This window comes from Sparus aurata, chromosome 9 (assembly GCF_900880675.1).
Source record: "Sparus aurata chromosome 9, fSpaAur1.1, whole genome shotgun sequence".
In the NCBI taxonomy this organism is placed as follows: domain Eukaryota; kingdom Metazoa; phylum Chordata; class Actinopteri; order Spariformes; family Sparidae; genus Sparus; species Sparus aurata.
In genome coordinates this window covers 27185757-27199672 of record NC_044195.1, presented here as the reverse complement: position 1 = coordinate 27199672, position 13916 = coordinate 27185757, and the positions used below count along the sequence as shown (strand labels likewise).

General features: G+C 40.2%; 1 protein-coding gene and 1 long non-coding RNA gene across 8 annotated transcripts in view; one reads left to right on the top strand and one right to left on the bottom strand.

Annotated features, from left to right (window-relative positions):
* The window catches only part of pard3bb (par-3 family cell polarity regulator beta b), a 216853-nt gene extending 212295 nt beyond the window's left edge, over window positions 1–4558 (bottom strand). For 3 of the 7 annotated variants that reach the window (XM_030428576.1, XM_030428575.1, XM_030428577.1), the window contains exon 1: window positions 3389–3899. In XM_030428576.1, coding sequence (XP_030284436.1) covers window positions 3389–3505 — 117 coding nt within the window. In that variant the 5' untranslated portion in view covers window positions 3506–3899. Of the gene's footprint in view, window positions 1–3388; window positions 3900–4035; window positions 4175–4247 lie in introns of those variants that run through there. The other 4 variants (XM_030428573.1, XM_030428574.1, XM_030428572.1 and 1 more) reach the window with 4 other exon arrangements.
* Window positions 4057–10800, top strand: LOC115588183 (uncharacterized). Its single transcript, XR_003985281.1, has 3 exons — window positions 4057–4190; window positions 4475–4744; window positions 10400–10800. It is a non-coding gene; the product is annotated as an uncharacterized LOC115588183 (long non-coding RNA).
* The last annotated feature ends 3116 nt before the right edge of the window (window positions 10801–13916 follow it).

Below are 13916 nucleotides of genomic sequence, written 5' to 3'. Positions count from 1 at the left end.
AGGGGAGACAAAAGCAAACACTAACAAAAGGAGCGTATTTAACAATAAAAAAGGAGAAGAGAAAGTGGCCAAAACAATCAAAAAGTGGGAAGACAATGACGGCAAAAGGAGAAGTAAAATCAGAAATTACAAAGGGAGATTACAAAATGCTGACAAAGGTGTGGGAGAAGAGTAGGAAGAGCGAAAGAAAACAGAAGAAGAAGAGCCGTGGGAGAGAACGTGCTTAACAAGGCACTGCATTCACGCATACAGGAAACAAAGTATTTACACACTCCAAAGCCTAATCGATATAGCAGGGAGGTGCATCATTACACACATCGTAGCTCAAGGAAAACACCTGGAGCACTCACTCTGCCTCTCAGTGAACATTAATAACGCCTCATATGTTGCTGCTCTGGTGTTTGAGCTGAAATAAACATCACTGCAGCATTGTCCGTCTTAACATTCTGTTTCTTATTTCTTAAGTCTGAATTAAAATTAATTTGTCTTCAGAAAGTATGGTATAAAGTGTATCCCCCTGATGTTTTTCTAACTTATCTGCTTAGTGAGTCAAAAATGTGATAACTCAAGAACAGCATTTCTTTATATCAATGCTGTTCAGGCTGGCTCAAACAATTTGACCGGAGTAACACCTGTGTAGGCAGTTAGCAATATTCTTTGTACTATTATTTCAATTTCAAAGGCACGTGTTTGAAGTTGCGACTTGTTAAACGTTGCTCAGTCCCATCTGTTATTTCAGCGAACTCTGCGTAATTCTGCATCTCCACTGACCATGTGGTGGCGCAATCATAAGTAGAGTTCCAACCATTAATTGCTGAAAGAACTATTTTGATAATCAATTCATCGTTTCAGTCATTTTTCCACAAAACTATTCAAACCAGTCTCCTAAATGTGAGGATCTGCAGTAGAAGAAAAAAACGCTGGGTTTTGAACTGTTGGTCGGACAGAAGAAGTTATTTGAAGACATCACTTGGACTCTGAAAAATGGTGATGAGCAATTTTTTTTAAACTTGTTGGACATTTTATAAACTAACAATTTATCGATTCATAGTGAAGATAATCAGCAGATAAGCTGATAATAGAATTAATCAATAGTAGCAACTGTAATTACTGTGTAACCTAACGGAGCAATGATGTTAAAGTCTGATCACCAGAACTGGACACATGAAAGAAAAGCTAGCTAGACTCCCTCCTTTGTATAATGCGGGAGGAGCACGAGTGTACACAGGATCTCTCTGTGAATTAGCAGGAGCAAATTGAGTAAACAAGAGTTCTGTCAAGTTGTTATCACAACTAGCGTCTGTTTTCAAAGTGTTTGCCTAGCTGATGAGCGCAGGTGGAACAAATTTCACTCATGGTGGCTCTGTTCCATCACATGTCTCAGCAAAGCAATGCACGTGAGCCAGTATGCACAACACTATGACCCTGGAACTAGCTCACCAAATTGGTATGCAGTATCAATTTTTCCTGTGTTTGACCTACTACAGCAGAACAAAATGTCAGAAAAAGAGATGCAATATCATCACAGTTTATATTCACTGACACAAAGAAGTGAGAAGATTTTAAATGTAATTGACTACAAAAGAAGTGTACACTGCTCCTGCAGTTGTTTAGCCATTTAAATAAATCTAAACTGCACGCTATTGATCTGTACTTCTAGCGGAACAGAGTTATCTCACGAAAAGAGAACTGGGGGGAGGAGGAAGTGTTGAAACAGGAATAGGAGTTTACATGAAAGGGAAGCCAGAGGTTTCCAGCTTTGTGGAGAGCGATGTGGAAGGCCATGCACTTGTGAGAAGAAGAGGATGGTATATGAGATGAACACGAGGAGGGGAGGGCTGATGTACAGGTAGATCAAAGCACATTAAGAGGCAAAACAGGTACAGAGAGAGATAAAGATGAGGGTGGAAAAACTGAGTGATGTCTCGGTGTCTGTCTCACACAAACACAAAAACACACACACACACACACAGCTTCGACATCTCCCCTTCAATCACAACCGTGGCCATCTATCTATATGACTGGTGTGCTTTTTGAATAATGGAGCCAATATGAAGCGAGTCACTGAGAAGATTTGGTCGTCTGATGGGGGTCACAGGGTTCCCGCCCTGAGAGCAGCCCGGGGAATCAACAGCAGTCATAAAGGAATCACCAGAGGGAGTCATTTGCATTTTACACTCACAACTAAAGTGGAAACGACTCATTTCTGCTCCTGTCTGCACCATCACAACTCATATCAGACATGCTTTTAATTTTTTATACCGCAATTATGGAGAACTGGACCTCCATGGCTTTGTCTAATTTCCCAAGACTTTGAGATGTGAAAATCATATGGCCCCATTCATGGTGTAAAAATGACAGAGCTTTCGATTATTCTTTTATGACTTCAGGGAAAAACCTCAAATGTTATGAAAGAGCTGTTTCATAAAAAGTTATCTTGCCTCTTTCAGGAGTTCATAAAGATCTTCACACATTATTACAAAACTACTTCTGACAAATGACTACTGTCGCTAACTGATGACTGAAAAGTCAAATGGACTCAGAAGAGTTAAAGTCACATTTGTTTAACGTTCTTTCTTCATGTTCTTCGGCACACGAACTATTTGGTATCAATGAAAATTAAACACAACTCTACAGCTACAGTGATTTCCAGCATGGGTTTTGTAGGGGATTTAGAAGGTGAGTGCATATTGAGATGTACCTGCTGCCACATTATCTGTTTAGAGCCACTTTCAAAGCATTCCAGTCCTTTTCCTTTTGTCTCCATTACATAAATATGTTACGTGTTTCGTAACCACATTTGCCAGATCATTGCAAAAAATGTGTGCTTATGTATATGTTTTGTGAATGTTAGAATAGCAGTAATATCTACAGTTGCATTTATACTATTACTACAAGGGATATTGGGATCGGGGTCCAAATATGCGTGTGCCTGGGTATGCAAGAACAGTCAAATAATCATGTTTCGCATTACTTTTTGGGACCAAAAACACTTAGTAAAAAATCAGATATGTCACAGAATAAGCAATCAAGTGAGGCACTAAAATATCCCTGACTAATTTTGAGTCATCTCTATTTATGTCTTAATATTGGTATCAGTATCGCCATCTGCCCCAAAAATCTAGTATTGGACGGTCAGGCTCTAGTATTCAATCATTATGGTATTAGTGTAGTATTAGCCTATCACTACATAATATTGTATAAAACTATGATGAAGCCTTGGATCAGCCAAACAAGCCTTCTGTTTCCATTCCTTCAGGGATCAATGTAGCTGATTCTCATAATAATACCTGACCCTCGGAGCAGATAAACCAAAACATGTAGTTCTGTGTCAGAAAGTCGAGGCTAACTGTGACGAAAAGTGCAGTTTGAGATGTATGATCTGTACCTGCTCCAGGAGTTTTCTGTATCTCTGCGTGGCTTGCTGGATGAGGTCCCTCACGGTCCAGCCCTCCTTGCAGGGCACCACCACACCTGTCTGCCCAAATGTCACGGTCACCTTCATTACGACACTTTCCACTTCATCCAAGACGCGGGGCCCCTCTGGATGTGGAGGCGATTGGGGTAACGTTAATGCAGGAAGGCTCCAGAAAGACTCGATTAAAGAGGCAAGTGGATGTGACCAAAAAAAAAAAATGATAGTGGGTGGCTTGAGGTTAAAGACACTTACATCACTCAAGACAACTTATTTAAAAAGTCACACAGCTTGTCAGAGTGGTTTCAAAGTCAAAGGAGCTCCTTAATCAGACTGTCAGGTGTGTTTACTGTCTGTCCGTCCCATTACTACCCACCAAGCAACGACTAATGAACGACTAATTACATCCAGCTCTGTTAACACTGCCTCATGCTACAGTCACCTGGGTCATCACACCCTTTTCTCATCACCTCACATCACCAGTAGCATCACCCAACAAGTGTTCACACTACTCAAGTTCGTCCATGTAACTTATAAAACTTCAGTTTCCAGACAGACAGTTTTTTTTAATGCTGGAGCAGAGCCGTTAGCTGTTGTCATGACATTTTCTTTAACGTTACCGTTAACTTGACTCCACTTGACCAGAGAAGGCTAGCCTTGTCAAGCTAGCTCCACTTGGGGCTAAAGATGGTTAGCTTGATTCTGTAAACCCGGTCCGGGCTGAGGGGCTAACAAGCCGAGGACGAGCGTCAAGAAACCCTCCACGCTACATGAGGTGACTTGTTACTACTCGTTTCGACGTGTGTGATAAAGTTTATCCGAAGTTTCTTACGAGCTGACTCCCGCGCTAAGCTAACGTTAGCCACCTTAGCTGAACTTTGGAGGGAGGGATGGATGCAGTCGCTCGGGCATCACTCCACAAGTTTGTTTTGTTTTTTTTTCTTCCTCTCGCAAGTTTTCCTTTTCTTCCGAGCGGCCGGGAGCATCCACTTCATCACCGACACGCTCAAAAGTGAGGCCACGTCGCCGTTATTTTATGTATTTTTTTTTACATTCCAGGACGAGCTTGAAGCGACGTTAAAGCAGTGAGCGGACCACAGTGTGTTGGGGGAAAAAGTTTTTGGGATTCCTTCAGAGCCGTCCGCTCCTCCCGGCCAGTTCCTGACCAGCAGCTCCTCCACCGCTGCTCACTGTCACTTTCTTAAAGGGGAAGTGCTCCAATTACTGTCGGCTGAAAGCGTGCAGGGAGACAACGTGCAGGTCATGGATCCTCATTCTCAGACCACCAGACAAAGAAAGAACAATCCCTATCAGTTCATAACTTTAATGGTATGTGCTTGCATTTCTAAAACTTTTATTCTTTTCCAGTCTACAGACCGCTCAAAGTAGACTTAAGTACGCTAAACTCTCACACACAGAGCAGGTTAAAGGATACAGCTGCTGATATTTTCATTATTGTCAGTAGATCCCATGAAAAGTTGCTGGTAGTGACAAACAAACAGATTTAAGAAAAGAGGCTCTAATCCAGGAGCGTTACAATGTGTTATTCATATATTTATTGATGCGTAAAATCAAATCAAATCAATTTTATTCATATAGCCCCAAAACCACAATTGCCTGTTGTGAATGACATCCTTCCAAAAGATGGAGGAAACCTCAGAGGAGTGATCCCTCTCCAAGTACGGCAGACATGTAATAGATGTCGCATGTACAGAACAGAATAACATAACCACAGTTTACATATTGCAGAATATCTGATGAAAGTAATGTTATAACATATGTGAAGTGTCCAGGAAGACTTACTGACTCCTTTTTTACTTCATTAATATTGCAAGTGTCAAAATTCAGAGTTTGAATGTATTCTCTAAATCTACATAGTGCCCCTTTCAGGGCAATTTTAACGTACGTGTACTGAAGCATTTCCATTTTTTGCTACTTTATACTTCCACTCTGATACATTTTGAGGGCAAATATTGTACTTTTTACTCACCACACTTAATTGAAAACTTTAGTTACTAGTTGCTTTGGAGAGTTCATGCTGCATCAGAGACAAAGTAGCACATTTTTTTTACTGTATTTTATCAGATAAAAAAAAAAAAACACTGATTCTGATTTTCTTTTTTTTTTTAAATAAGCACAAGTGACCATTTTAAATTACATTCAGCCTTCTGATCCATTGTTAAGAAGATATTGATTGGAGCTTTAGAGTAGAAGTGTAGTCATATTTACAGTCATCATAATATCACAAATAAATGCACTACTTTTGACAAATAGTGGCACTATAGACACTTTCCAAGAAGACATTTAGATTTTTTCATGATATTAGAAAATCACAGTTAGTCTATGAACGGTAAAAATAATGATTCCATTCAGCTGCTTCAGTTTCGGGGTTCTGATTTTATTCATGCATCAGTAATATTATATGAATTTGTTTATCTGTTTGGTTTGTTTTCTGATCATTATTAAAAGGCAAAACCGCAAAAACCTCAGACATAAAAAAACAAAAAACATGCAAAAAAACAGATAAAGTCAAAGACTGACTGAATTATTTTATAAAATCACCATAAATAGTAATAAATGGTTTGCCTTTGTTAAATATAGAAACTTGGCACAATTCTTAGGATATAATTACTGTCAAAACTATAAAAGATCCACATTAATACAGCAGACAGTCAAATTTGCATCTCCCGAACCTTGAAACCTCATCAAACCCCTCTGAACATCTGGCTGACACCAGCTCAGCATTGTAGCGTTGAAGCCAGCCAAAACACTGTATTTTCCAAACATTTTGACTTCTCACAGTCTGATTCATCTTCAAAGAGGAATCCCCTCCCCAAGAGGTGGAGTTTGGCTTTGTAATTAGCAGCTCAAATGAATGCATGTGTATGTCTGCTAATTGATTTGGGCTAGGTTTAGTTTCTGGGTCACTGAATTCCATTGCTACTAATGAACCCCATGGGAGGAGGAACATTGTGCATGCATGCATTTTTTTTCATTATCTTTCTTTCTTTCTTTGGTGAAAGTTTGAAAGTTAGAAGTGTGCTTGAATAATCTTATAATATCTGAATTTTGAGTTGAAGAGTAACAGGAAAAAATACCTTTTTTTATCCTTTTTTACGTAACTTGGACATATAATTCTATAAATAACAACTATATCGTGCTTATGAAGATGTTTGACATTTTTACAGTCACAAACAATAAACATTCACAGTAAATATATTCAATTAAGATTAGTGGACTGAGGTTTAGCTGCTTTAATATCCTCCAATTTCATCTCAAAGAATCCAGCGCAGTTCAGACATTTTGTGACATGTGATTTGTCACACCTGATTTGTACAGATTTACAGATTTTCACTGTCAACAGACCTTTTTCAGCAACGTTGACATGTTATGGCACAACGCACGTGTTTGGATATATTATATAATTAATGATAGCTAACTTCCATTTAGCTGCCTTTGGTTTCAGGGTCCTGGTATTTGTGCATGCTGGCTCATTGTCACATCACATGGCTTACTGAGACACTCGAAATGAATGAAGCCATCTTAAATGTGATTAGTGACACCTGTGCTTTTCTGCCATGATAAGTCAGACTGTCTGCTGTGAAAGAATCCTACAACTGAGGTTTGAGTAACACAACAGTGGATAAATATAGTCTTCTGCCACGACTAGGGAGCCAAGAAACAGCTCGTGAGAAGACCAATCCACAGAGACAAATTATGTGATGTGTTTGTTTTCACGAGATCATAAATAGAAGACTAACACAACAAACAAAATAACCGTAACTGTGAAGGTTACCTAATTAAATTAAATATAACAGATAATAATTATTTACAGGGCACCAAATAAGCACCAGCCACCAGATGAATGCTGGAAAAATATGCAAGTGGAAGGTAGATTAGGCAAAACAACACTGTTAGCTTATTGAGTGACTGGGAAAATAGCACCCTTCCATTCCTACTGAGCCGCTTTATTACGGATCAAACACACCAACCTCTTCGGCCTCTATAGCTGTGACAGCCAAAGTGATGGTGTGTTTACCAGCGGGGCAAGTACGGCTCAAAATCCGCTTCGCTCAGCCCCGCCGAAGGCTGTTTGTTTTTCCAGACAAGCCGTGAGAATAGTGAGGAAACAGCATGCGAGATAACTAACCAACAAGATAACTCTGTGATCAAACAGTACATTTGTTGAGGTTCATGACTCCCTCTGGTTGTATAGCAACTTTGTCCAGCGGAATCTCTGTCAGGGTAACTTATGCATTATTATTTCTTAACTGTACATTCAATGATTTATGGAATATGAGCTTTAGTTGCCCTGCCGGTAAACAGACCGATAATTTGTCTGCCGTAGCTGCAGTGTCTCTAGGCTTGTTTAACAATAACAACCAACAAAACCAGCAGCGGATTCCTACAAACTCCATAAAGGCACATGCTTCTTTTAGACCTGACATATTTATTCATTTGTCTGTACTTTCTGTTTTGTTTTTTTGTTTTTTTTACAAAGGAAAAAAGGGTATAGTGAAGGTTTGATTAAGGCTCAAACAAATGTGTGGTGAGCAGTGTTGTTTTTGGCGGCCATTTTAGATTTAGTCTTAGTCTTTTGGACTAAAATGCTTTTTAGTTTTAGTCAAATTTTAGTCATTTCTATATGTAATAGTTTTAGTCCAGTTCTAGTCGACAAAAACTCAAACAGGTTTTAGTCTAGTTTTAGTCAGTTTTTGTTAAAAAAAAAACAAAAGAGGAAGTAAAGTCTTTTAACTAATTAATTTAGGTCAATAAGTACATAAGATCTACAAGCTCACAATGTGTTGCAATGTGTTGAACTTGTAGATCTGCTTTTTTCACAACTTATGTGTTACGGTTGAAATATGTTGGACAAAAAGTTGAAAAGTTGAAATATGGAGATAAAAGGTTTCTGTCCAACAGCACTCTCCAATACTCATGGATTATATTTAAAATACATCCATATATCTGGGGGTAGGCATAAACATGTGGCGTGACGTGAAGCTCGAAGTTGGGCAGTGAACAGTAACAACGAATTTGTCTTCAAAATAAGAGTTTATATTGCACCCCATTGGAGTTTAGAACTGGGTTCTTAGCGGGGGGCTTTTAATTTGAAAGTAGCGACCGTTCCTAGCTTGCTGCTATAACAACAAGCGGACAACGAAGACAGCAGAAATGTCATGCAGTTTGAACGTCTGACAGACCACCCACTAACATTTACGTCCATTCTCGTCTTGTCAACAGAAACTCACACACGTCTCGTCATGTTTTAGTCATCAAAGAGCAAATGTTTATCTCGTCACCATCTCGTTATCGTCATGAAAAAAAGGGGCGTCAACGAAATAATTTTGTCATCGTCATCGTTGACGAAAACAGCACTGGTGGTGAGGGGACCTCTGTCGCAGGGTTGGGCTTTTGGAAAACAGTTTAAAAATTTGAAAAACTAATCGCTGCATGACATAAACACCAACCCTTTCGCTCAATCTCAACCCAGCTGCTAAAAAACAGCTTCCACTTTGCTTTAATTTTTCCCTCGCAGAGACACACACACACTTGTGTTCAGGCCTCGCCCAGTTGATCCATATGGCTGCTCATTCCCTCTCCTCACCCTACATGGCAAAATCCTAACTTCAGCAGTGTTCTGATGTGGCGCCTCCTCCATTATGAACTGGTATGAACCACGGCGAACATGCTAGGGTGTGAATGGCACCCTGCTGCTGGGCCAGGTGCATCCAGACCCCGGCAAACAAATCAAAATGTGGGGTAGAACATGTTCTGCTTTGGGAAAAAAGAGGAGGAATATAAAAGTGCACAGTGGGAGAGAGGAGAGCGTTATAAGACGCCGGTGTAACACATGCACAATGGAGACACACGCACACACACGTACAGAGCACACAAACAGTGCCTACTGTACATGAAAGCACTTAATTACATGGACACATCATCTTTTGTCCTTCATGCAGCCTCGACATCACCCCCTGCTAGTGAAATAACACAGAATAATAATGTTCAAAATCATATACCTATTTCCACTTGCATCATCCATCAGTCTTCTAATTCACCCCCAAGCAGCCTCGGATCATTCAGAGAGAGGCACATCTGGCACCAAACAACAGGGGGCCACATTCACAATAATACCTACAAACACATTTTTTAAATCGGGGCAGCCATTAGGTGTAATATAACACACCCCCTTCTTTAGGGCTTGTATCCGACCGTATAGCTTTTTTTTTCTTTTTCTGTATTCATAGTTACAGCCAGTTCTCATCTGAGAACAAAGACACACAGTCAGATATTTGCTTGTAAGATATGATCTCGACATAATTATAGTATGCCTAAAAGGCACAGTCCAGTACTGTTTGCTGCTCTGCACAACTCAAAGAAGCCCAACTTTTTAACATTAACAAAACATTTTTTTCTAAATGACACATGGGAATACTGCACATCCCAGACGTGTGATTTACTGAATGTGATGAACAAACAGACACCACAATGCTGAAGCATATTTACAGTGCAGGGGAACAGCAAAAGTGGTAGCAGCATTTTTTTCAATAATGGTGATGATTGCCACGGTTAACCATTGACAGCCTTGATTGTGATCAAAACCCTTCTTTCAAATTCAGTGTTGTTCCGTGGATTTTATAGATAATGTATGTTGTAACGTATTTACAAAATGCAAGGCAATATACAGGCCAGGATACATTCACAGTTGTACTGTATCGACATATTTAAAGAAACGTGTTATATCACGCCAACATTACACATTTATCAGGTGACTGTCACATCCAGAGGTGGAGGGGAGAGCGTTGGAGTTACAGGTAAGAAGGCTGCCAAGCCAGTGACCGCAGTTCAAGCCTGAGTGTCAACTAAATCCTTTAGTATCTTTCAGCTCATTTTTGGTTTCACAGCCCATAACCTGACTGTTTTAGTGTCATCACTTTCAAGTGTTCATTTGGGGCACTTAGCAGTATTTTTGTCCTACAGTAACACATTCATACACTGATGGCGATGGCTGCCATGCAAAGTGCCGATCAGCACGTCATGAGCTGTTTGGGGTTCAGTGTCTTGCCAAAGGACAGTTCGACATGCAGACCAGGGGAATCGAACCAGCAACCTTCCGATAACAAGACGCTGGCTCTACCACTGAGCCCTTGCTCATCTCACCTTGATAACATTCTATACGGTTGATCGTTCTGTATTTTATTATGCTATATCCCTGAGTTTAACCATGTCAAGGAGAAAAGTGTGAAATGCCAGATTGTGGATGCATTAATGATGAATGTTAAAATGATTACCAAATTTAGTACTGTTCTATGAATGTGCACCACATCAGATGTTCTGTGAGCCAACACCACCACAAAACAATACAGCCTTTTTCAGCTGTGTTTCTTGTTTCTTTCTCTCTGATAAAGCCAGAGTACCTGAATGTGTAAATCAAGCTTAACAACTTTGCAATGTTGTTTGCACTGCCCACATGTGAGCAATAATGCTAAAGATGTTTAGCTTTATTTTTGTTATTTCTATGATCTATTTTAAATAGCACACAGTACAAAGTATAATATTTATTGTGGAATCATATTAAGGTTTCTTGCATTTGGACAATAGCTTTGAAAAGAGCAGGAGTGATGTGTCCCAGGATGGATTCCAACCCAGGACTTCATAGTTAAGCCATCAACTAATCTCAGTCATATGGTCCCTCCTACCCCATTTTTCATTGTGTGCATACAAACCACAGACTTCTTCAGCCGTGTTGGCCCTGAAAGTCATTACACACATTGAATAATGGTCGACTAAAGAATAAACTTTCATAGTAAATGGCCTTTTTGTGGGAGAAAGAATGCACGTCAAGTGATCTTCCATCACTGTCTTCTTCATGTTAATGCTTTTACTTTTGCTTTGTGCTTATTTGTTTCTCTTCATTCTGCTCACATAACTTCTATCCTGCTCCACGTCACATTCTAAATCTCCGCACCTCATCAATAGATTATATTAACAAAATAAATCCAGCCCAGACAGAATGACATGGCCTGGTGCTCAACATGTTATATGTTACTGAAAGATTTTTCCTGCACCCTGCAGACTTGTGAGTGTGTGTGTGTGTGTGTGTGTGTGTGGGGGGGGGGGGGGGGCTGTGCTGGCCGCAGATAGAGATGGATCGATGTTAGGACTTGTCAGCGGGGAGATTTCGATCAGTCCACACCCCTAAACCATCAGCCCCCCATATACACACTCACACACACACACACACATGCGGTCACACCCCGTATCCCACTCCACAGTGAAAAGAATAGCAGGCTGTCAATAGACCTTCCACTACACGCTCTAACACACACACACACACACACACACACACACTAGTAATAGTACCCCCGTCGATCATCCGTTGTCCCTGCAAAGATCTTCAATGTGTCATGTACTGGCCATCCCAGTATCCAGGGCAGAGTAAAAACCATTTATAGCACCACTGGGAAACCTGGACTTATTATAGATGGATGGATGGATGTTTCAAACAGGATAACACCATGAATCTCAACAGCAAATTAAACGTGTTAAGTCCACAATGTAGTGCCTGTTTTTTCTTAATTCTGAAATGGATCTACATTTAATTTTAAAAAAAGATCTGTCCTTTGATTTAATGTGCCGGCTATGAAACGACTTGGACGATATTTTGTATCCGAGAAGAATTAAAGATGAAGTGATTAAAAAGTGATTCAGTGACTTTCAGACTTTCAGTTTGACTCAGTTACAGTTATTTCTGTTTCAATAAATCTGTGAGATACAAGTAATACACGCCACTTTTAACTTACAGTCCAAAGTGTTTAATCTATAGATCTTGTTTTCATGTCGATGGAGAGGTGGGTGAATTTACTTGGCCTGTAAAATGTTCCTGGACCAAGGCAGCATTCTCCTAAACAACTGAAGTAGCCGGGGACTTAAAAGAATAATAATAATTTGAACAAAACATAAAATGGCTCAATACAGCTCCCCCGGTGTAATCCAGGTCTCCAGAAGCACCGAGATCCCAAATTGATTTGAAAATACACTATTTACATCCATTTTAGAGCCAAAATCTTCAGCTGCCAAGCTAAAAGCATTAGTGTGCACCCAGTCTGAAGTGTTGGCATGAGCTCGACTGCATGTCAACGGTGTAAATAAAGTCTTTTCAAATCAATTTGGGAGCTCTGGGCTTCCCAAGACTTGGGCGTAGTCCACACATATATGATGTTTTCGGAAATGTAGCTTTTTCTTTATTTATTTATTCATTTGAAATTCTCCCTCTCCCTCCAGGCGAGTGTTTTAGCATATCCCATGCCCATTCACATACACTGGCCAGTGCATAACATTGTAATCAGGAAGCAGATCTGGTACAGTAACTTTTTGTTGTTCAGCTACAGAAATGACTATGAACGAGGCAACGTTACTGATCAATGATGCCACAAACACTGATAAACATGTGCGTTGGTGTGATCATTTCCGAAAAATCTTTTTTGTCCGTCCAGATGTAAACACTGAAAATTGCATTTATGTATATCTTCACTCTGGCCGAAATTTGTTGAAAGTGTTACCAGCCAAAATGCATATTTAAAAAGCTTCCGTGCTGATGAGTCCTTGGATGATGCCAGTCGAGCTGTATGGAGCAATCTCAGTTGTTCAGGAGAATGCTGCATTGATGTTTTGCTGTAACGCTCCGCAGGGAACTTGGCTCGGCTTCCCATCAGAAGATAACGACTGAATTTTCATTTTTGGGGTTAACTTATCGTTGAAGGAGCTACGTTGCCATAAAACAATAGACAAAGAAACAACCCCAGCTTTCTTGACTGACTAGGGAATAAAGACCGGGGCCTGTGAGGCGCTGTCTGGCTGTAAACTTCATTAGATAGCAGCAGTGAGGGAGAAGTTTCATGGACCGAGAAAAGAAAGGCGCAGCGTTTGGCACGGATACTTGAAAAAACTTGGGTAAAATAAAACAATGACTTAAGTTTCACCGCAGGGGAAGCGGCAAAATGATGCAAAAGAAAACAGAAAAACGAGAAAGAGAAAACATTTCTTGGTGTGAACACCGCAGAGAGTTTGAGGGAACGCAGCTCTTTCGTTCGAGAGGGGTTCAAAATGCTGAATAAGGAGGGGAACAACAGCGATGACTCAAAAACCCTGAAGACTTCGATTTCACTTGTACTTACGTTACAGGCAGCATGAAGCGTGAACGTCAGGAGCAACGTTTCCCATGAACTTTGCTGTGTTTCTCTGTTCACTGTAGGTACAGGCTGCCAAACATTTTGATGATATTTTCCTGCGTTGTACAGCAGAGGAATATACAAGAGGATCAGATAGTCAAGCTAAGCAAGATCGGAACAAACTGATCTCAATGTAACCTGTTTATTTTACACTCCTACTCATCCAAACCAATTCTTCTCCTCTTTAGTATCACCTATCAACACTCCCTTTGACAGATGCATTTATAGTCTTTCCCTTCCGGTACAGAAATAGACTAACAGGTAAA